Genomic DNA, 25,239 nt, shown 5'->3' with positions numbered 1-25,239 from the left:
CTCCCAGCATGATCTTAAAACAAAATGTCAATCCGCTTGTCAACCAAAACAGAATGGAGAAAGTTGCAACTTCCGAGAATATATTCTTTGATTTTCTCTAGCATCATGACCTTCCTTTCTCGCTCCTAATGGGCAATTTTGCTTTCCCACAAACGGAAACAATTTTACTAGAATGGGTCCAGCTTACTAGACAGAAATGAGATCAAACTGTATAACCTGCCATTCTCATAGCTATTCTTGGTTCCTCCAGTTATTCATTTCAGATACAAATTTTAGAGAAATTCTTTCATATTTACATCCATATTACGGATGATCCATACTATATTTTAATAGTAAAGAAACTTGCAAGAGAAAAAAATCTAGATAGAAGGAAATTAATTATGCAGCTTTTACTATAGGCAAATATACTCTTTAATTCCTTTGCATAAAATATTTAATGTTCAAAATCATCAGTGCAGAAGTATGGCTGACTGAATTTGTATATTTTGCATAACATAAAAACAAAGTCATTAAACTCCTACAGATTTACTTCTCAGTATGTAATTTGAATGTGAACATATTCAATTAAAAACACTGAAGTAACACAAACAAGGATTATCACTGTTGTGGTAGCTGTTTTACAAAAATATGCCAATATTAAATACAGAAATACTCAAGGCCACTGTAGTCATCCAACTGATTTTTGACTATCATTTACTCATTGACTGCTGCTCATCCAGTATTATCTGTGCATCCCAAAGTCAATAAATCACAGTTTCCTTTACTATAACATAAATGAAGCTTTCATGTTAAAAATTCCAAGTCTGAACTTAACAAGAACACACGAAATTTTTTTCTTGCCCTTCTGGAAAGATCAGTTCTAAAATAATACAGTGGAATAAACTAAATAGTATAGGTAAGGAGACATACAGACCGAAGAATGCTTTAAGAAAAATGCTTATTTTACCACAGATGAAGGGATAGGGAAAGCAAAGAATGGAGAAAAAGTATATTTGATAATGAAGAAGTTACTGTGCCCTTAGCTCCTACATAACTGGGAGCCAATCCGTAAGTGAAAATATAGCTGGCTTAAAAAAGCTCACAGCTTAAAACAGCTCAAAGCTTAAAACAGCTTTGAAACTAGGCCTTCCTTCTTATGATTCCAATTCATACCATTTAAGAAGCATTGATTTTGTAGGTCTGTTGTGTTGGCCTATGCCATTTGCTTTTCAATACCAGAAATAGAGGCAAATATACAACAAAAACAACAACAAAAAAGAAAGCTGACTTTCAGCACTCCTATCCCATCCCACTCATATGGCTCGAGACACTAAATCCAAGAGTTAATGTGTTATGTACGTATGGCTGATGCCAGAGAGAAAAAGAGCAAAGAATGAACAACGACGTGTATTGGAAGTTGAACCTCCTAGATTCTCCTAGAATGATGAGGGTTAAGCCTTGACTAACAGCAGATTCCTTAAAAGGTGGGAGAAATATTTATGGTGCAGTTTTTTTTAACCTTAGTCAGAAGATTCAACAGTAAGGGAATAAAAAAATCAAGACAAATAATGTCATAGACATCATATCAGTTTTCTAGCAAGTCGTATGTCTTCCAGAATGCCAAGCAGAGAAGTCTGCGAGACTTAAGGATGCTTTGCGGTCTACTGTAGGGAGCTGTTTGTCAATAACTTGCATGACTATATGCTGAAAGATTTTTGCAGCCCAGAATTACATTAACGACAAATAATTAAGAATGTGCAAGCCCAAAAGAGTAAATTAATTAAATGTAAATACAGTGAATATCAATCTAGGAAGTGTTTCTTACATGCTTGAAAAAAAATAAAAGATAAGTTATAAAGAGCAAAATTAGAAGATCAAAAAAGTGGCAGAAAGTATATGGTAAGTGCAAAAATTCCTACAGGGAATAGCAAAATATTAGGTATGGAAATCAACAAAACAGCTAATAAAGTGAGAAGGCTGCTCCCCCCACCCTCTCCCACAAAAAGAAAAAAAAAGAAAAAGGATGAAAAGATCTACCAGCAAGGGAAAGAAGTGGAGTTACTGAGTACGCTGAGTTCTGAAAGGCCCTAAGGAAAAGGAAAACACAAAACATCAGAGAATATATCTGTGATCTGTGATGCTCTTGAGTTACAGCTCAACAAAATAAAAATAATGAAATGACATAGTATGTCTTCCACAAGGACTTGTACAGTAGAGTTTCAAAAGAAGAGAGATTACTAAGCCTCCCCATATATAAATTACTCGAGTAAACAAGTCAGAGTACAGCTCTAGCAGAAAACCATGAATACAGCCCAGCAACTATCACCTGTAACGATTCCCACCAGAATAATATCTTTGTGGTTACAAGGTTGAGATTTTGATGAAGTCAAGCTTAAGGCCAATTTCTGCATCTCTCTATGTAGGCAAATGTCATATAAATCTAAAGGACAAACAATCTACTATCTGTCAGAGTTACCTCTTATGGAATTGCAATTCACCATAACATGAAGTCCGCCAAAAAAAAGAAGAAAAAAGTACAGTGCAACCTATTTTGTTCTAAGCTGATACAAGAAATTGAAAGGCAGTCATATCCAAGGCTTACAAAAATCCCATCAAGAAACAACAAAGAAAATAATAATAAAAAAGATAATCTTGTTCAAAACCACTTTCTCAACCTATGTAAATCGATGCACCTTCGTTAGCACCTTGAGTTCATCAGCTATGAAGAACCTTGTTTTAGCACAGGGTGCTCCTCATGGAGCCGGTCTCTCTAAAAATCTAGTGTTGCAATGTGTATTAAGGGTCTCTGTCAAATTTGATGGCCAGCCTAAAGTAGCAATCCCATTTGGATGATACCAAGATATTCACATTCATATGGACAGAAGTACACACCTTAAGCTCAGTTCAACTGAAGAATGAATTGAATTATTGAAGTAAATAGAAGTATTGAATGAATTCAATACTTCTTTTGGACATCAAAGCATTCTGCACCTCTGAAGAGCACTGTTTGCCACCATTGTATCCAACATCCAAAAAGTTTCTGAATCAGATGTATCATGTCAGTAGCATCAATGATATGCAGAACACTGCTAAATGAATCCGAAAAGAGAAAACTACAAATTGGCTTTTTGGTTCCCCTCCCCTTTCCCCCCGCAACAGAGGAGCGGCAAGGCTTCAAGCTACAATTTGCGTTCCTGAGGAAAGGATCAATATCTTTCCTTCTCTACCCCCACCCCCATCAATCTCTCTAGTGTATTTTTAAAGCATCTACTGCTAAATAAATTTATCAACTGATTTCATCAAACACTTAACACAGTTCTTCACCAAAATAAGTATTACAGACTATCCATAGCAAAAAAAAAGTATCTCACTTTTTATATAGCAGCTTTCTGTAAGTTGCTGATGTTAATTTAATATTACAAATGGAAGTAATATTAAATAATAATATGACGGCCTCATTGCCATCCTGTAACACAGTGGAAGAGTTCAGAACAAATCCTCATGTCCCTGAGTACGAGCGGTCTCTTCACCATACCCAAACTGAATATGCTTCCCTCATCCTAACTTCGGCTTTTTCAGTTTTGACTTTTCCATCCCCAGTATTAACTCCCAAACCTTTTAAACACCCCCTCACCCCTTTCCCATTTCCAAGGTGCCTCTTGAGCAGTCAGCCTTATCCATAAACCACCCAAGAAGTTCAGCGTAGTCTGCAAAAGGCTCTGTTCAAAGTTAAAAGAAAAGAAAAAAAAAATCCTACTTCAGTGAGGACATGATGCAAACAAATAACTATTGCTATTAGAATTTGCTTTACTCATTTTCCATTCATCAAAAGCTTAGATTTCTGAAGGCTTAGGCCTGTTTATTTTCCATGAAGAGAGAGAGAACACAGAAAAAGTGGCCCTTCTAATATCATACTGTGTATTTAGTCTAAACCTCAGCCTTTTACTATACAATTCAATGAGCCACTTGGACTCTTTTTCCACACTTTTAGGCTTTCAGAATCTGACTGCCCTTTTCAGCAGTGGTAAGTGGTCCTGAAACTGGTTTCACAGAGGGAAGGTTCATTCCTAAAACAGAAGGTCAGGTCATTAATCTTGAGAAGTTCACTGCATCCCTGGCAAGTACAGAGCTTGCCTCCTCAAGCTGCCTGGCTCGGCGCACGTGCCCGTGAGGCACAGGGTCCGCAGCCCTGCCGAGCAGGCACTACACGCTCCTTTTTACAACCAGCCACTTCTGCTGTGTAGAGCAGAGGTAAGTGGAGGTGAGCCTCCTCACAGGCTCTGCGGTGTCTGGCAGTCCAGAACAGGACAGTGCTCCCACTGCAGCCCAACATACTTCAAGGACTGCAATTGTGCATCGCTCCAAAAAGTGACCCTCCACTTTGTGAGATGTACGTTGTTCCATGCAAAGCATATCATTTACTCTTAGACAGCAGGCTATGCCCCTCCAGCCTCGCCCCTGGAGGGCCATACCACACAACCAACGGGTTCAAAGAGTCCCAGGAGAAAGAAGTTTCAGATTTCTGCATTCACCAGAATAATTATACTTCTACATTTTAAGATTTTCCCATTTCTGAAGCACTTTATAAACATTAGTAAGCACTCACTACTCTGAGCTAAGCATGTATTAGCAGCAGTACTGTATTAACTACTGGCACATACCACCCCACTGTTGGTTTAGAAAATGATTGGAGAGAGAAGCAAAAGCCCCTAACGTTAAAAGGTAAGTCTTCAGTGAAAAGGAAATAGATACATTACTGTTTGGATGGTCAAACGCACAACACTTGTCACCAGAGTAATTTTGACAGATATTAATAAAATGAATGCCCTACAAAAGTAGAGGCTTATAATGCAGTGTATTTGTTTACTGTATCTTCTATTACAGTTTCCATAGAAACAGGATAGAGTTCTAAAATTTCAGCACTGGGCAACAAATTCTAATGATCTTTTTTAAAGAATCATTAAAATATATACTTAGTGCTTGCAAAATATCAGCAAGATTTATATTCAGGTATATTAAACATGGATCGCTAATCCTAATGCAGAGGTGTTCATGACTGTACATTATTTCTAACTCTTTATGGTACCACAAAAACACTTCTTTTAACACACATAAATAAACTACAGAAAACCTTTGTTTTCAGTCCACACCATACTAGTTCTTCCTCCTCAGGCTTTTCAATTCCATATGGCTTCCTCAAACTGCCCTCCAAACAAGCAGGTGAGAAGAAAGTACTGAAGCATTTTGAAAATCTATTTCCCCGTTTCTCTGAAGCTTATGCGATATCTTATCCCTTACACTTATAATCACCTACAGCTTAACCATGATGTAATTTCTTCTGCCTTGTGGGCTGATTTCTGTGACTCACAATTTCCAAATATATTTGTGAAGGTGGTTCATGAATTAGAGTTCTGTCAGCTGAAGCCTCCAGCATTGTTCTACCCATGTTCAGGACGGAGGTTCCTGGCTCACAAGAAGTTTTAAGGTATAGTACAAAGGATCAGTCCTCAGTTTATAAAGGGCACTCAAGAAGCATTTACATAACATATGAAAGCCTGCAAATGCCCCCATGGCTTTTTGTCATGCCCTCGTTATTCTTTGGTAAGTTTAGGTTTCCTTTATATCCCACTAAAAAATCTTTAGATGATTCATCCCCAGGGTTTGCTGTCAGATGAGCACATTTGCAAGTTGTGTTTCTCGTAGTTTCTATGGTACCGTACTCCTCCCTATGGCTTCTTCCCTGATTTTAGAGGTATCTGAAAAGGGCAAAAAAGCCTCGGAGAGCCCTTATTTCTCTGCTCTTCACAGCACCCTTAGCCAACGACAAATTCACACTTCTTAACTTGAGCATTTAACCACATAAATCTAGCAATCCAATCTATTTCAATGAGATTGATGTCATCTACAAGTGACAATGTGCATCTAATTTTATGGAATTATATTCACAGAGTGTACTGGCGAATCACCTTACTTTATGGTGAAATGCCTTCACCTTCCTCTTCGCTGCCCCACTGTCCTTTGCGCAAGGAGTGTGTGTGAACAGGACAGGTTTTGCTCTCCCTGGGTTCTTCACCTGCTTGTCCTCACTGCTCAACAGCATTGCTCCTCTTGGACAGCAGCTTGGGAGAGCTTCTCCAAGATACAGCAGATAACCTATCCCAGGCAGAGTCATACTGAGAAAACTCAACCACATGTGTGAAAGCATTTGCCTGGTTTTAATTTCAAGTGCACAGAGTGTAGCACTACCTCTGGTAATACACTTCTACAGTAACCACCACTAACTTTGATGATCCTATGCATTATTGGTGCAGAAACGTTTGGTATTTCCCACCATGACAGAAAGCAGACAAGTGGATAAATTACTGCCTGGTGTGCATGACTGTAGACATTAGCAGCTGTTATTTATAGTGCCTATTATGTTATAGTATCCCAAAAGACAGTAGAACCACGTCACGCAGCATTACTACAAATAAAATCATTCTAGCATAGAAAAAACATTTTAAGCTTATGGAATATCATTGTAGTTTACCTTTAAATAGAAAGAATGGACAGCTCAGATATTTTGATAACAAAATGCATGTTTTAGTACTCTATCCCCCCCCCCCCCCCCACACCCCTGAGTAATACAAGAAATAAGGAGGACAGGAAAAAATGTACACTAATAAAGTCACCTGAAAGAAAAAAAGGAATGTCTGGAAGAAGTCTCCACAGTTACCATAGTGGAAGTGGGATGCCTTTTTCTAGAAAAGGCAGCATTAGAATAAAAGACAGATCTCATGTTCTTATGGCATGGAGAGGTTTGTATACTATATCATTTCTAATCTGTTCCTTCAAAACATGCATCAGACTACTCCAGATTAAGCAGCACTCCTTACAGCAAACGAGCATTGTTTAGGCATCTTATAAAAATAAAAGCTATCCAACACTGAGTGTCTTAGATGTAGACCCAGAGTCCTCATGCTCTTCCACAAATCCTAAAAATTAGGGGCAGGGGGAGGGACAAACAAATACAAGTTTCTTGAATTAGATATTTTCTTAAAAAGTTAGAAATAACTGAAAAGTTAGCATAACAATCCATTTGAACAACTGAATTATGATTTAAGAAAAAACATCATCCTATCAAAAGAAAATAAAGAATACAATCAAGATGTTAAGAAATCAGCAGCAAATAAAAATAACTACCATATCTATTATTTCTATGCTTTGCACAACTGAATTAGGCATAATTAACGCATACCAGACAAAAAACCTGTCCAGACATCTGAGCTGCCTCCACAGCAGCTAGAGTGAGGCCAGACACTACTGAAACAGAGAGCAAAGATATCTCTTTGTAGGCATGCCCAAGACCTGTAAAGGCGAGGGAGCAGTATCTTTTGGCCTATAACCACAGCCAGATCCTCCAGTGGTAGGGAAATACCAGTGTGATTCACTGCATCCATGTGAAACCAGTGAATCCAAGACTACTCTGGCATTACTGCTATATTCCTCTGAGACCTATATGAGCTCTATGTGCTCCTTTCTATTAATTGGTAGCTATTCTACAAAACAGTACTAACATTTTATCTTGTTCAAAAACACATTTTACCTTACTTGCTGTGTTGAGTAGAAATTTCTATCTTTTGATTTCTCTGCTCAATTACATGCTCTTTAACTCTGCCCACACACTGCATTGTGTTGGCAAGTCATAGATTTTGGCAGTGGACTTCAAAACTGTATTCCTCCTCAAGAGAATGCCTGTGCATAGTACACTCACACACACATACACTCCCCCTCAGTCCACATGATTTATGTACTGCCTAGGCAACCATTTCACAAATAAATGGAACCACTAAAAAACAACAATCAAACTCCGGCATACAGAAATCAGTCATTCTACATAGTGGTTTCATTTAGCAATACTTAGTAACATTACTAAACATGACCATAGTTATCAGAGTTGCATGCAGCTTGTGCTGCTGATGTGGTGTATTTGTTATCTCTTCCCTCAGTAGCTTAGCTGTCCACACTGGGAATGCTTTATAAAACATTTCAGCAATAAAGGTCAAGTAAGTTTTCTTACAAGGGATACTGTTTTCTGGAGAGAATTTCCTTCCTACACACCTTCAGCCACCAGGACTCTTATTGTGTTAGACAAAGAGACTGCAAACACACGTACTCATGCATATTTCTGCCCCCAGAATTAAAGTTCACTGAGTTAATAGAGTGCCTTCTTCATTCCCTGCTCCCCCCATACATGTACATGCACAGTGCAATGCACATGCAAAGGTGCAATTGCTGTGAAAATTGTATTTTATAGTTACTGGTTTATATTCAGTTCCCAAAGCATAGGGGCTAGTCAGCACTCACCTTTTAGGGAAACATGTTGTATTGATCTTGGAACATTTAATGCGGCATCTAAACATCAGTGAATTCTCTTGCATGGTTTTGTTTTTACAACTACATAATTTTCAGTGAAACACAACCACAACTTCTCATAATAGCAGTAAGTGGGAAAAACCATCTCTCTGGAGGACTTGATCATAGTGGAGGATCCTGAGTACCAGAAAGTACTTTGGACTAAGCTCACCATCCAGCTAGGATACTGTGCAAAGACAGTAGCAGCAGGCTGTTTAAGAAATCTGAATCCACTAAGACCAGGCAGTCTTTTGGCTGGCGTGAGACTGAAAGTGTGGAGGTCCTTAGTTCCTGCTAGACATCTAGCAGTACTAAGAAGTCCAAAACGACCCAAAGGATGCAAGCTGATGTTAGAAAATGATTTCTTACACAGCCTGCTGATTCCCCCTCAACATCACTGCAAACTATCTGCATTTCAGCTTTTGCCAATTGCTCCTTATCCAGGTGCTGAATCACTGAGAGAAAGTGGAAGTAACTAATGCCTTAGTCCCTTATGGCTATGCTCCATGTGCTGCTGATCTTACACTGATATCAGAAAAGCTAGAGGAAAACATTGTGGGCTGGCATGGTGGGGAGAACAGAATCAGGAAATCAAGAACTGGAAACCCACCCACTCAGGAGTATTAAAATAAAAGATTTCAGTATCTTTACTCAAACCTCCCTGTTTTTAACAATTTAAAATAAATCATATTCATTCCTACTATCAGATCACCATTCCAGAACCAGACTTCTACTTAACCTCCAGGTCCCCCCACCCCCCCAAAAAAACAAAACAGACCCCCCCACACACAAACACTTCAAGTCTATATCCATATTAGTATGGTCAACCAAGTCTTCTAGAAGAAGAAAGGTCACAGACTACATGTATATGACAGTTTATGCAGTGTACAAACTGACATGAAACATCTGGATATTAGCTAATCAAGTATCATGTCATGTGTAGAGAACTGTTTACAATTTAATTCCTGCTATACCCTGTATTCTTTTTTAAACAAATCCAGGTCAAGTTTACATGTATGATAGTATATTATAAAAAAAGAGCAGAAAAGTGGAATTGCTTAACCTAGATGAGGAAATCTATAGGGAGGGAAGAAAGCACAGCCATCTTCAGATATATAAAGGTTATCTGCAAGGAGCTGAGAAAAAGAATGAACCTATTGTCTGTACCAGTTAACGAGTTTAATTTGCAGCAAGGAAAATCAGGTTATGCATAAGGAAAAGTTTTCAGTGGTAAGATCAGTGAAGCTGAAGAAAAGGCCTGGATAGGCTACACAAACATCCATGAAGAAAGATGTAGGTATAGCTGATCCTACTTCGGGGTAAGGCATGACATAGACCTGGACCCTTCCCATTCTTCATTTATGCTAGTTTTATTTATCACTTTTGGCGAATACAAGAGACACAGTGTTCTGCTCCAGAGACCCTGGACCTCCTCTTCCCAAGGAAAAGCTAACATGAAGCATAGGCTAAGGTTCAATCAGTGGGGAAAGGACAAGAGAGTGAATACGAGAATATGATGCCTGCAATAACTAGAGAGTTTACATTACCATGTTCCCAGCTGTATAGCTAATGTCTCCACAATCCTGACTTTTCTTATGTGGTAGATTCAGCAATGTAGAGAAAAAGAGAAGAGAAAGCAGCAATCTCCAGGGAGAAAGAGAAACCTACATTAAGTTCAGAATGCATTAGATGGCATCTTTTGCTTCAAATTCAATCTGAGCATTTAAATTAGTCCTTCTCTGAATTTTTTCCTCCCCCAAGTTAATGTGCCACTATCCAACAATTAATTACTGTCAACATTTTTCATAATGCAAGCAACATTTGACAAGAAGTTTTGTCATGGTTATCAGTTCTGCCATTTGATCCTGCCTCACCCTTTCATCTGTTTATCCTTGCACAGTCCAGTTCAATTCTTCCTTCTTCACACTTTATTGGTGAGCCCATAAACCTCTACAGAGTTACAGGAGCAACTACTGTTCAAAGCAGCTCGACTGTCAGGAAAAAAATTACGTTTTTTTTTTAAGCAAAAGCTAGCACTATATGACTAGCCAGCTAAAAGCAAAACAACCTTGATACCAAGGTATGAGAACTTCCGGATTAAGTAGAAAGATTAAGAAAGTACTTACCCTTGCTTTATTTTCACCCCTCTAATTCTCATTTCCATGGAAACAGGGCTGGAAAGTACCAGCAGGCAGTCTGCAGCTGAGCAGCTGAATGAGCACGCTCATGTTGAACTCAGCAAGCAGACAGCAGGTGAAGCCTGCAGGAACTGTCTAAAATCTATAGCTACATTTTAAAAGTAAAAGGACAGTCTGAAGTTAAGCAAAGGACTTCTAAACAGGATTATACATAACCCTGGTGAATATTCTTGTATTGCACTAGCAGATCATCTAACTCTCTTTTCTGTAAAACAAAGGAATAAAATTGCTTTATCTCACTGGCACATCCGTTGTGATTAATAAAACATTTCAAAATGATCAGGTGCAATATACTAGTGACTTTGTTTTTTTAATGAGAAATTTGGCTTCTAAACACTATCATATAACTCTTTCTAAGAAATCAAACTGGCTGCTATACGGTTCATACACATGCATTTTGAGTCCAGTCATTTGGATGGTTCTTTTTATAAACAGGCATTGTCTTTGAATAAATAAATAAATAAATAAATAAATATGGAAATAATTAACTAGCAGTTAGTAACTTATTTGCGAGTTATAAACCACATCATTGCTTTTGAGCACAAATCCATACTACTTTTATTTTAAAAGTAACTAAAGCAACCCGATTGTAGATACAGTGTGTGTGTGCCGGGGGTGGGGGAAGAGACAATTTTAGCTTCTTTACCCTATTTAGTAAAGCTTCATGGAGGAATTCTTTTTAATATCATCTTAGATTTTTCTCTTGTCCAATATTTGTTCTGCAAGCAACAGGAATAAAATCAAACAAGAGAAGAGTAAAACATTACTGTCTTGGGCAATACTTTACTCAAGCAAGATTGGTTATTATTAAACTCCTGATTTTGTACCTAAAGCAATTACCACCTTTTCAAATAGATATTATCCATTTTCTGTAGAGAACAGAACATTGAAACAAAGTGTAACCAATGTAATTTTAGCCAACACAGTGGACAAAAAAATGATTATAACAAGGGATTGAATGTCTTGTGCAAGTTCAATATCAGCACACAAGAGCTGACCTGAAAATGGATGATGAAGAAAAAACATATGACAAAATAAATCCATTTTTTACAAGAGTGCTGTTTAAACTTTAACAGAGATATTATCAGAATCAAATCAGCCAGGTTCATGTAGGTTTACTGTATTGAACCTACGTTCTACTTCACCATGCGAGGAAATCCAAGCTTAAAACATCAGAGAACAAATCAGCCCAATAAGCATTTGGTGACTATTGATTCTTTCCTTTTTGGGGGGATCTGTAATGGAAACAACAAGCCCAAATTTAGCAGTCCAAAACATATTAAACTCATGCATATGATGGAAAAGGGTAGCACAGAAGCTGTTTGTCCAATTTTCTTGCATCACATGAAACTAATAATTATGCATCAAGAATGCAAAAATGACAAACAAAGCATGCAGATATCAGTATCTCTGCAGTGTGAGAATGTCCATTTAACAATTGTGGCAATAGTAAAAATTCCATAGAGCATATTCTGATAATGGTTCCCATTGATAACTCATTTTATACTACACCAAATATATTTGTATTTGCTTTGAGGATCATCCGCTCTGCCAGATCAGGATACAGGGAGCTCTGGTGGAAACAAGACTCAAACCCCACAGAATTCACTTATCTCCTCTAAGTCTTCTTACACATAATGTGTATGTACACATACACAAAAACATATACTTTCACATATATATTTTCTCTGGTTTTCTACAGCTAAAGCAACTCATATACCACCTGAAGAGCTCTAACCATTTAAAACAAGGCTGGGAAAAACAAAAAACAAACAGAGAAAACCATAACATACACATTAAGGAACATTACCTGACTTTCTGACTGACTTTTTCTTTTCTAAACTGACTTTGTTTCAAAGCTGCATTCCTACCCCTCAAGTGCATGTGTGTGTGTATATATACATGCACATATATATACATACACACACACACACACACACACACACACACACACACACATATATATATTAAAAGGAATGCCGAAGTATGTTGTGTTAAAAGGCTAACAAGCATGTCTGGATGTGCTATCTTCATTTCCAGGGTAGAAACAAAGTGCATTGCTTGTACTGTGCAAAGATGTCAGTAAACCATTATCATAACTGCAAACCTTGCAAAGGGCTAGGAGGAGAGGAACAGCATTAGTATCTGGCTACAGCCTATACAAGTCATCTTGGATTAAAAAAAGGGGGGGGGAGGCTTCTGACTTAGCTGAAGAATTCCTGCAGGTAGGGGATGGATCATTGTTGGGAAATATTTATAAGGGGAATTGGAGCTGGCTGCATGGCCTGCATGTGTACTCAGAGGGTGGTGGGTGTCCCTCAAAAGGAGTGGGTTATTACTCCCAGCTTGAGAGAGAGGGATATAATTCAAGGAAATGAGCAAGCTGCTCCCCACCAGGTCATTAGTACCTTTGCACTGTTTCCCTTTACAATCCTGTTAGTAACACCTGTACAGAGCATGTAACTGTTTTTCTTCCCATTAACTTTATAACTGCTAATTCACCCCAGTTGTTGCTGGCTGGTTAACTCATGGGAGATGCGAAGAAACCAAGAAGGAACATCAACACAGCTCTTAAACTGTGGCTGTGGAATATAAAAGAGAACTACAAAATAAGGTTTCTGATCCTGGACCTCTTGTCTTGAGGTGGGGGGTATGTGACAAATGCAAGTTCTGGATACAAGCATAACATAATAGTGAACATATATTATACAAGTCAATGCTATGTGCACTTTTAATTTAATAATGAAAATATATTTATGATTAAGGAGAAACCACAAAAAATAAAATTCAAGAAATGAAACATCAGTACCTAATAAGAAACGCTTAATGAAAGCAACCAACTTGCAGCATTCAGTGCTTTTACTTAGAGAATGGGATTTTATAAATGCTTTACATGTTTGAAAACATGAATCACGCTTTCACCTTTGAAACATCAAGTCTCATGTAACTACAGAATATCTCCTTCAGAAACTCCATTGCTACCTAACAGCTGAGTGAATTTGCTACTGTCTCTTTTGAAAAGCTGAGCTCTGTAGGAAATGCTTTTATAGCCAGGTTATAAACACTGAAAATAAGAGTTCATAGCATAAGTTTTAACATACCTTCACACGGGAAACATGATCGGTGATTACACAAACCTTTCTTTCCATGTATAATTCTGTATTTTGAGTTGTAAATGTAAGAAGTCAAGACTGAGAGCATAAATGTTGCCACTTCAAGCTCTTACATAGTTCAGGAAGAGTGATTAGGACATGCAGCTTTCTAGGTTATGGGCAATCCAGGGCCACACTAATTCAAGGACTAATTACAGATATTCCCCAAGAATCGCCATGACGCTAGGTCTGAAACGCGGCTCGAGGAAGGGCTGGCCTGGCAGCACTGGCCCTGTTGCTCCCAAGGAGTCACGTCTCTGGGCCGCAGCTCCTGTGCCGGGAGCGAGGCAGAGGCTGGCTGTAGGAGCACACTTGAACCAGCAGCTCCAGCCCCAGGGCTGGACACTCCTGAACTACTCTGCAGATATAAAAAAGTGGGGAAATTACTACTGTGTTTCTCCCTTTTACCCATCCTAGACCTCGCAGCATCTGTGTTCTTCCCTAACGGTTTTGGAAGCCTAATTTCATGCTTCTTCCTTCATTCTTCTCCTCCCATTTCCCCTCTCTCCAGTTCATGTCCCTTTCTCGTTCTCTCCTTTTTAGTAGGAACAACACTTAAGTCTGCACAATCCTAAATTATTCCAAGTATCAGTGGCTGAACATAAAGGCAGATTTGAAGGATGCGATTAGGCCACTTTTCTGGGCTCCTTCATGAGAACAGGGCTGGACAAGATCATATGTGATGTATACGTTTGCATGTAAATAGCAGGTTCCAAGTTTACATGTATCTAGTTAATCTCTTTTTCATAGTGTAGACTAGTGGATTCAGATATAATCATACCAGAAAATGATTCACCTATATCTACCATACTCAATCAGTCAAACTCAACCTCTCAGCAACGTAAATCCAGCACTGTGAAGTAGTTCCAAACTGCTGCTCTCTCCATTAAAGCACAAACATGCAGGAGATAGGGATAGGAAGGAGCAAAGAACGGATGTACAGCCTTAATTCACCACTCTAAGCTCCACACAAAATGGTGAATAGTATGGGAAGCAAATTGCACCCTTCCTTTCAGGGCTACAAATTGTGAGTCCTGCTGTGGCGTGTGAAAGTCGCAGTTCTTTTTGTAAGAGAGCTCCTGGAGAGCACAGCTCCTCCCACGGACAACAGACTGACAAAGTCTAAGCACCCGAAACTCTGGCGCGAGGGCTTGCAACTAAGCCAACACACGGTTCCTCCCTTCAGCTTCACTGAGCTTCTTTTGTATTGGGGTCCAGCAACTGCATCTGTAACCTGCTAGAAATTCAGTCATTTTTTTCATCTAGAAAGGAACGGAAAAATCCCCCACATCCTGTCTGACCTTTTATTCTTCTCCTCTCCACCAAGTATTTATACGCCATAAATGGGGAAAATGGAACACCTGCATTATTTAGTTTGCCACCTGCTGGCAATTCTGAGCTACATAATAGGTATGCATAAAAAATAGTTTTCCTGGCAGTCACATAGAAGCAATAGAAGTTATAGTTATTTTCATGGTTAAGCGTGCTTGAATTGTACAGCAATTTTTACATACCAAAAACTGATAGGATTCCTCTTTAAAGTGCTTAGGTCAAAATTTTACCAACCAAATCTTACACTAAAAGCTCCCTCCTCCCCTTAGATCCAAATGTAGGCACTTTTGAAGGTGACTGGGATTGGGTAGGTGGTTGGTGCTTTAGATAAGCATCTTCTTAAATATTGATTATAAAGACATATTTCACTCTGTTTAGATAAAGGGTCTGATTCTAACTGCCCAGCTCCAGGCAATCACTGCAGATAACACCGGCTTTGAGATCTAATTGATACACTAACATACAAGTCAAGAGGAGTTTTGTCATTGACAGAACCTGGATCAAATTCTTATATTACAGATTAAACAACAAAAAAAAGATGATCAGACACAGATTATAGATTAGAGATCCTTACGCACAAATTTGGCTGTGGTCATTCTACAGTGCTTCTTAAGTAGAGCTTTCAGGAAAATTTGAAAAGAATTTAAAGGCCAAAGTCTGTCTACAATCTGTTCAGTAATTACAAACTTTCAAAGTCTTGCTAGAAGAAGCATATTATTATCTGTCTTACTACAATGTACTCCTCTCATCTTCACAGATGAAAATGGAAATGAGATTTCAACTTTTCTTTGAGCACTTGCAGGTAACCACGAGTCACACAACAGTTCAACACAGTGGTCATGTTCCCTATGCAATTATGCCCAGTGCAAATTGTACCTGAAATGCTAGTAATATCAAGCCAAGGAACAAACTGGTTTGTTTTAATTTGTAGCTACTTGGGGGGAGTGGGAATGAAATCTTAAGAGATGCAACCAGTCATACATATTCTATTAAACAGATACCAAAAATTACTCTGAAATTAGTCTGTTAAATCATATTCACAATTCCACACGCAATCAGTTTAATCAAATTCATAAAAATCTAAAAAGGATCTTAAAACTTGTTGTAAAATACATTGTTTCTTCTGTAATAAAATAATTTGATTTTAAATCATCACTTCTTTCTCATATTATTGTTCTCTTCAATTGATTTCCTTAGATCACAAACTTACTGCTTTAAGTCTCCTGCACAATAGCAAGGCATCATTAATGATACTCTCTCAAAGTGTGCTAGATTCCACTCCTTTACTCTCTGGGAAATAAGCATAAAGCAAATATTTATTTGCGGTCACTTACACGTAAGACTTACTGCTTAGCACCTTTGCAAATCAAGAGGACCAGACTGCAAAGACACTCCAGTTTTAAACCTCTCTCCTTGCCAAAAATATACCCTTATAACTAACACTGCAGACAGTTCAGAGGGTTCATACGAACACCTTCATAAGCAAGAACTGATTGCAGTCTCTACAAAAACAGTAACTCCTGAAATTTTATAGAAGACAAAATCTTTACATGAAAGCAGATCATTTAAACAAATTAAGTATCCAAGTTTTCACTTCCCAGAAGAGAACTTCAGTGACTATAAATAACAAACAAGACTTCACTATTCTATTCAGTTTTGTGTTTGTATTTCCCCATATTACAAACAAGCTATATTAACTTATTAAGAAAAAAGTTTACCTGTATTCCTGTCAGGTAAAATACAGCAATGCTTCTGCAGTATGCCAGGCAGAACCTATTGCAACAAAGAAATAGACATTAATATACATACATATTTAACATTATATGAAGAAGAGCCGATGTTTGTTGCAGTATGCATCTGATCAAGCCTGGTGTTCTTATTTTGGATATGAAACATTATACAAAGCAAATTTTAACCCCACTCATTAGGAACTGCACCCAGAGAAGATTCTTATGAGAATAGCTGCTTCCTAACTGCTTGCAAAGCTCATCTTACCTTCTCCCATGGAGAACAATATTAAAAAGCGCAGCAAAAGAACATAAGCACATAATTAAATATGCTGAGCTTAAAGCAAGATAATATACTACCAGTCAATGAAGCTGCTATTCCTGGCCTTGAATATGTTCCGCTTCCCCCAGTTTTGAAGTAAATTTCATAAGCTTAGCTTCTTTTTCTGAACTTTTCTCTTGTAGTTTTGATTGGTTTCACAGCACACACACACAGACCATTACAGCAGCTCAACTGTGAATTAACGTATTGAGCCAGAACACTGCAACTGTACTCATTCATTTATCCTTACCAATGCTGTTATCATCTATTGATGGGCAAACAGGGTAAGCAGGAAGGCCAGTAAATCTCCTGGATGTTTATTTTAAAGCATGCCTATAACATTTTTATAGGCAGGAAAACTGATCCTTGTTATATGTATTTTATTCCTCTTTAATATGCAGCGCAGATCATCCAACAACTTGCACTGCAAAAATTGTTTGACTGATATTTTTCTATGAACCAGTTAGAAAAGCAGACACTGGCAGAGCTTCATTCTTCTCTAAGTAAACACAACTGGAGTGCAGTTACAAGCATCAAGTCTTAAGAGATCTGAATAATAACAACCCCCCCCCAACCAGGGACCTGCCGGCAAACCTGAATTTTAAGTGTACATCAGGTGTTTTGTATGTGTGACCTTGGGCAAATGATCTTGGATGCTAGACTTCAGGTGATCTGGTCTGAGAGACTGCCCACAACTCTCACCAATAACAGCTTAAGTTCCCATTCTTAAAAATCAGGACTTATTATATATCTAACTAACCATGCAAATTCAATAACGTGCCTAGAAAGAGATGGGATATGCTTTTGTTTATACCTACAGAATTCAGGATGTCCCCTACCTAAAAAATGCCCAACAGTACAATACTCCTCCCAGCTACCACAAACGTTAGTACTAACTGTCATTTTTATTATAAGTGCATTACAAATTTCTTTAAGATATCTGAATTATAAATGAAGTGGTGCTATTTCCTAGAATTGTCCCTTCCAAAAGGTTCTCCTAAAGAGGTGCTGGAGTCTGTTAGGCCAGTTTTCTTTCCTGAAACTTCTTTAAAGATGAAAGACTATGGAGGGTCATCAGAAGACAAGATTTTGATGGATTACTCAGTGTACAAAAATAACCTGTGCCAGGAAATGTTGGGATCATCCCTGATGTTTCAAGATGAATACTAACAGCCGTTTGATTTAATATGACTTCCTTTTGATGAGCTAAGAAACACTGCCACTGTATATATAAAAACAGCAGATGTCTCACGAGAGTATTGCCTACAATACCTTTTATTAGTCATTTTGTCCATTCAGTGTGGTAAAAGAAAGCAAGGGATAGCTAAAGCACATGGTTTAAGAAGAGTAGGGAGGAAACACAAGTCCTCTCTTCAGTAGCATTACTGACTATCCGCATGGTCTGTACATGTTGCAGACTGTCTCTCATAAAAATGGGACAGTGGATATTGTTCCTTAGGGCTGTTAGGTTTAGCTTACTATAAATGCCTGAGGGTCAAATTCCAGAAGACAGCATTTCACTTTCCAGACACCCAGTTCCAGTAGCTAACAACTGCCCCCAGATTGGTAGGAAACTCAAACACACAGGGAAAGATATGGTCCTCGACTTGTGGTTCACTGCGTCCACCATGCCGAGATGCCAAGGGCAGCCAATAAGAAATGCAGAAGTTTCCCACTGCCACTCCCAGCTCTTAGCACAGCCTTAGAGCCAGGAGCTTACCCTTCTTCACAGAGGTAGGCACTGAAGCCACCTATTTTGGTGCAGAGGACTGGCTCTGGTGCTGTCTGTCATCATAAAAAGGCTCAACAGCTTTGGGACAGGTCCACTCAGCCCAAAGCCCTTGCTTCTGGCAGCAGGAGCTCAAGTAGTGAATTTGCCTAAACGGTCAAAGAGGACGGCTCTCCTTGCTGCAGCTGAAGCTCCAGCCTTTCCCTCCCCTTCCTTCCTCACCCCTTGTCAGCAGAAAGACCAGCCCGCAGCTTCAGCAGCAGGATGTGTCTCCCCCTTCTCCCATCCCCTATTTCCCCCCCAGCTCCTGCCCCCATTTCTCCTCCTGCCAGCAGTGACCTGTACTTATTTTAATTTCACTATGAAATCTACAGTTAACATCCTCTGCAATGCTGTCAGCATCTTTATAACTGTAGCTCAAAGTTAAATAGATTTTCCTTTGCTATTTCAGAGAAAAGCCAGTTAAAAAATATGCTCTCAGATGGCCTCTTTAAATTCACCCTTCGGGGTCATACACCCTTTAAAGTCTGTAGAAGTATAACAAAAATCCTACTAGTTTCTACCAAACAGGAGCCCAGCATAACCACTGTCTGGAAATGCTGGGTTTTTAAGCACTAAGATTATCCAAGGCTCTATTGTTTGTATTAAGTTTTTGAAGTTCAGGAAGGAAAATACTTTAGGGCCTAGAGACATGCTTATTTATCACAGGGAATGCTCTTCCTGTTTGGCCAAGGTAAACATGATGAGAAGTCTAAGAGTCAGACACGCACTGCGCCTGTGGCAGCACCATGGATGCTCTCCCTGCGGGACATTTCCAATATATGCTCCAGTAACCCCACTGGGGGACTCCGGATGCTGCCAATACCTTGGCTTGTAAGCCCCCGAGCACAACAAATTAAAGGCTTAAGAAACTTGTTGCTCCATCCTTCCTCCTGAATGCACACACGCAGAGGCAGCGCCACTGCAAAGATGCGCTCTTACTTCCACTGCATCCTCAGGAGTCGATAAATGGTCAGAAAGCTGTCCTGGATAAAAGGCAGTGGGGAGAACTAGGAGGGACAAAACAGTTTCCTCCAATTTCTCTAAATTCTACCAAAGGCAAAACACTTAAATATAAGCTCTTAAACAAAGGATTTGCCAATGCTGGTTCAATCCTAAAGTTAAGCTTGCCAATAAAGGGGAAAACAAACTGGGTTTGAGCAGAGGAGGTTAGGCACAGGGTAATCGAGCTGGGTCCAAGGGAGATGTCTTAGCAGATCCCCGCAAGAGACTATCGGGTATCGCCTCAGTTGCAAGTACAATCTATGGTCACATTTGGGGCTTTATCACATTACTATACGTCATGTAAACATGTCTGACTGACTTAGTAGCTTATTCTTCTTAACTCTCAAATACCCGTTTCATACACACGCACATGCACTCGTGTGCGCACGTGTACACACACACACACACACACACACTTTTGTCTCTGGGAGCTGTAGGTTTATAACTGTCAGGATTTCTGGAAGCTGCCAGACCAATGCTTCTTTCCGTAGACATGACACAAAATCCTCACACATCACCCATTGCCACCCTTGAAATGAGGGAAGAAAGAAAACTGTGTTAGGATTACACCCATCTACTTCCAAGATGTGCACTGCTCTTTAGTTTATTCTGTTGTAACCCCATTTAAACAGCTCCCACCATCCTTAAATTAATGTATTCAGTGCCAAAGTACTGGCCCATTCTTCTGAGCTGCACAACTACCTAGGCAGCACTCAAATCCCACTGTCAGTGCAGGGTAAGGGAAGGTTGTTTCAGCTGAATGTAAAAAAAAAAAAAAAAGTTATTTAAGGAAGCTCTATTAAAAAAATGTTGTTTAGACAGCAAGCTCAAGTATGTAGTGTTAGAGTCATTATTGTCTGTGCAACTTCAGTCCTGATGTCTTGCGTGTCTGCATTATAATACAATCTTTAACTCCAGGATCACATACTGAATTCCCCATCAGCCGGCTGCTCCACAGCGCATAGAGCACACTTCCAAGGAAGCAAAGCTGGAGCAGACAGGTATAAATCTATTATTTCTGAATTTCTGCATGCTCAGCTATGCCAGCTAAGTACTGTCGCTCTTCATCTGTTTTGGTATGCATAAGAGCTTTCAGTAAGTAAATTGTTTCCTTAAGTAGAAACCCTTTTCACTTGAAGGAGTCTCAGAACTTGCCTATTTGCTTCCAGTAGGACTATTTAAGGCAATAGAATAGCACTTGTACCATAGTATCAGCCTGCCTTACACTGATTCATAGACAGCAAGAAGCTTGTATTTTAAGAAGAATCAATAGCATGAATAACAATTTTCTGAAAACTACAGTCACCATTCTGCTTCTTAAGTGTTTCTTAAAGTTTAAACCTAAAAAATCCAATGATTTTTAGGAGTACAACAAAATACTTATGAACTACAGCATCTTCCTCATGCCCATGGATATAAATAACAGCACAGTTCTACAGGTACTGAAAGCATAACAATTAAAGGCAGAAAACAAAGAAATCCTAAAATGAACAGAGACAGTCTTTCAAAGCAGCGTTACGCAAAGACTGAATTTCAAAAACACGCTGTTTTACTCAGACATACAGTATCATTTAGTTCCTACCAAATCTGTCACATTTTCTTCCCCACATTCATAAACCATGGAGAAGTATTATGAATTTATTATGAGGGCCCAGTTAAACAAATTAAGATTGAAATTAAGAGAAGAGACAGAAAAAGCCAGTCTGGGGTAGCAAGACAATTTCAATGGCAAGAAGCTCTAGCAAGTAATTTTTCATTTCTGGTAGACTCGATATAGATAAGAGAATAGTCATACCAAAGGTCACAAGCTTGAAAAACATTTACTTGTCCCTTCCTTCCTCTCTTTTAAGTGGCAAGTATGGAAACAGCATGGAAGAGGCTACAACAATGCTTCCTTCTCCCCACCCCTGTAACGTGGTTTCCCTGTACAAAGCTGTTTTCTGGCTGGTAGGAGTTTGATACCAGCCTCCCACTTGCTTATCTACAGTATACAGATTTTTACACTGTATCCATCTCCATGGTATCCAAGAGCCTCTTCAAACTGCTCTCCTCCCACTTTCTCCCCACTCCGTTTCTCTCCTCCCTAGGGAGGACTTGACAGGAGAATTCCTCAGCAAAATTGTCACCTTTCCTTCTACATGTCTCTCCTTTCCCTTGCTCCCTTCCTTCATTTGCATGCTGTAATGCACATCTTAGTCCTTAAAATGCCTTACTTTTCAGAGGTTTTTCTTTAATTTTACAGACAAACCCTGGATTTTTTTTTTCATGGTGTGCAACTTTACCTAGACAGACAATTTGAGTTAGAATCTTCATCCAAATCAGACCTGGAGTGACTGGAGCTATAGAAATCAAAACCTGACAGCAGCTGTAGGGCTCCACATACAGAAAAAAGAAAAAAGAGGGAACAGACTATTTAGAGCATACATCTTTTTCCTTAACAAAAGAGAAACAGGTATCAATTCTATTAAGCTGAAGATTTAACCTGCAGTTCTTTCATAAGCTCCCAGCTGGGAGCTAAAGAATTGCAATACTAAATTAAAAATGGACTTTCATAGATGCAGAAATAGAATAAATACTACAGCAGGTAGCATGTCCTTAATGTCAAGGTGTTTCCCTAGCAGTAGCCAAATTATCTCTGGTCTACAGTATAGAGCTGTGCTTTCAGACGTAGCAGGAGTAAATCTTAGATCATAGTGTTGATTGAAAGATTCCTCAAATGAAGTGAAAAATTCTGATGTCAGTAGATATTGATCAGGGGTATATGTAAATAACTGTCATAATTAATGTTCAAATTTGTATCTGTATTTATTTATGTTACATAGATATGCAGAAAGCTTCTCAGAGCAACACAGAGTAGTTTACAATTTAGTAAAGTTCCTATTTTGACATCTATGTTTGGAAATTTCCTTGATTTCATAATAGAACAAAACATTTGAGGCTTTTTGAGTGTTCAGCCTGAAATACTTAGAGTGTTTTAATAGGAAGTACAATTAATTCCTATAGAATCGTTTTAAGTTTGGAAAGTTAACCCCTAACACAACAACAAAAAAAAAAAAACCCCACGCAGAGAAGCTGAAGCATATGAAGCAAAATGATTCTACTATGGAAAAATGTCTCTGTGAAATTGATATCTGCTCACTTAAAAGAATCTGCTGCATAAATGTGTTCAGGCCTCCCTATGGTACTGAATGATAAAGATGTTCTGCCTGCTTACTACTCTAGATATAATTGTACTGGTAATATGGCCATAGGAGAGGGAGCTGGATACTATTTTCTCCTGTCTGTTTAAATTTATGTTTACTAAATCACAAACCATTGCTGAGAAGTAAGTCAACTGAAAATGAATGTTTTACAGGTCCAAAATTACAGAACACCCAAAATAAGTCAGAGCATTGTATAGGTAAAATTCAAGGTAGAAGTCGACGTAAAGAATTTTTACTGTGTATATAACTTGCCAGAAGAAAAGACCTCAACATGATTTTCAGGTCTCAAAGGGAGATGTGGGCATTTGTCTCTGCTTTATACATCTTATCAACCCAGCAACTCCAAAGGTTGCAAAGTCAGAATACATCCTTAGGGCCATGCTAACCTCACAGGCCATGTACATGGATGGCCCTTGTGCTCATGTCCAACCACCTCCAAGGACTGCCTCTCAGATAACCCTCCTTCTCTCCTGACCTCCCTTCCCCAGCAAATTATTACACTTAGCATATGAAAAATTTTGATTGCAAGAATATGGCAATAGTCCGAAGAATATATATCAAAGATACAGTGGACAAAAACATGTGTGTTTATAGATTTAAAGTTACATAAAGCAAACATATTTCAGAACGGAGCATTACTCATGCAATGATGATTTTGTAATCAAAGAAACCAAGGAAATGGTCCTAGGGCATAGTTATCCCCTAAAGTGTCCCTTGCATCTTCTGCTGGAGCAGTACATTATTGGAAAGAATAGTTCAGATGTTTTGGGTTGATCCAGTAAGACAATCCCTATCTTCTTGTCCTTCAAATGTTGCCTCACTTCTTTTAAAAAGGTAGGCGCATCCTAGACACTGCTAACTCCACTGCTATGTATTAAGCATTGCTGCTTTCCTACTATCCTCACAAATCTAGTGGAAGAAATTTTAATTGCTTTCGGTCTAAGGATCATATTTCATTACATCACTTTATTTGCTTATCCTTATTTTCATCTCAGGGCTTTTGTTTTAGGTAAGATTTCTTCATCAACTGGTATAGAGATGTTTCAAGATGTTGTTTGTAAACAGCTAGATCTTAAAAATATTTGAAAGTCAGCACTAACTCTCTCTGCTGCAATTTCACTTCTCTGAATGTCTCTTGCTACCTCTTGCCATTACGGGAACATATTCTATTTTGATTTCCTTTTATTATTAAGTTTTCTTCACTTTTGGATTCCATACTTGAGGATGTTAGACATTTCTGTTCCCAATGACACTCTTAAAAGGAGAAGATCCTGCTTTGTAACCTAGTCCCTGCTTGTTGTTTAAGCAAAAAGGAAATATTCAGGATTTGCGATTCAGGATTTTATAGCAGCCAACTATCTAACGTGCCTTAAAGGTATCTGCTCCCAGAAAGGGAATGAGAAGTAGTCAAGCTTTCCTGTTCTCAAGCTGTTGCATGATATGAACCATTATAAATCAAAGGCGATTTGCCATTATTTCTTCTTTCAGAGCAGACAAGTACTTGTAACCAGGTGCTGAAACATTGCACCAAGCTATTGCATTTCAGCTTCCTAACAACATGCAATGGGTTCAGTTTACGAGAAGCTAAATCTGAACTTCATTCCACTGTAACGAGCATAATTATATTTTGCTATGCTTTTTAAGGGGTCATATCAACAAACATCTGGTATCATTTCAGTTCCTAAGGTATCCAAAAGCAACCTGAGATTGCCAGTGGTTTTTCTCTGAGCCTTACTTGAAGCTGTTATTGAAACAACACTCACTGGGATCAGCAGCAGTTACTGACTAAATCAGTCCTTGAAACAGCCGGCTCTTGAGAAGGAGAGCAGCAGAGTCTGCTGCTGCTCTGCCCTCCCAGGCCTCACCCCAACCTGCACACCTCCCATGCCTGAGCAACACCGACTCCACTCATAACAGCACAACTCCAGCTCTCATTACTCACGTAGAAAATATTTAGACTCCAATTTTTAGTGTATCTGGTGTTGCTGAAAATAGCAGAGATTTTGCAAGAGCTCTCAATCCTTCGCTGCTGGCTGCCAGTTTCCCTGCCCTCCCTGGGACCTGACCGCCGGCATGGCTCCTGAGGAGCTCCATCCCGCGGGAGAGGCAGGCTGCCCCCAAACGCCTCCTGCCCCCTGCACCTCCAGGGGAAGCCTGTC

The 25,239-nt window shown here is 39.0% G+C and overlaps 1 protein-coding gene across 8 annotated transcripts in view; it reads right to left on the bottom strand.

Annotated features, from left to right (window-relative positions):
* Positions 1-25,239, bottom strand: part of DLGAP2 (DLG associated protein 2) — a 467,574-nt gene that overhangs the window by 371,212 nt on the left and 71,123 nt on the right. For all 8 annotated transcript variants that reach the window (XR_010388207.1, XR_010388211.1, XR_010388208.1 and 5 more), the window contains exon 2: positions 16,774-16,828. Coding sequence is in view for 2 of the 8 variants with exons in the window: in XM_064508530.1 (XP_064364600.1) it covers positions 16,774-16,828 (55 nt within the window). In the remaining 6 variants the exon portion in view is untranslated. The remainder of the gene's footprint in view (positions 1-16,773; positions 16,829-25,239) is intronic.

The sequence above is a fragment of the Dromaius novaehollandiae genome, chromosome 3 (genome assembly GCF_036370855.1).
Source record: "Dromaius novaehollandiae isolate bDroNov1 chromosome 3, bDroNov1.hap1, whole genome shotgun sequence".
Lineage (NCBI taxonomy): Eukaryota > Metazoa > Chordata > Aves > Casuariiformes > Dromaiidae > Dromaius > Dromaius novaehollandiae.
This window is presented reverse-complemented; position numbering and strand designations above follow the sequence as displayed.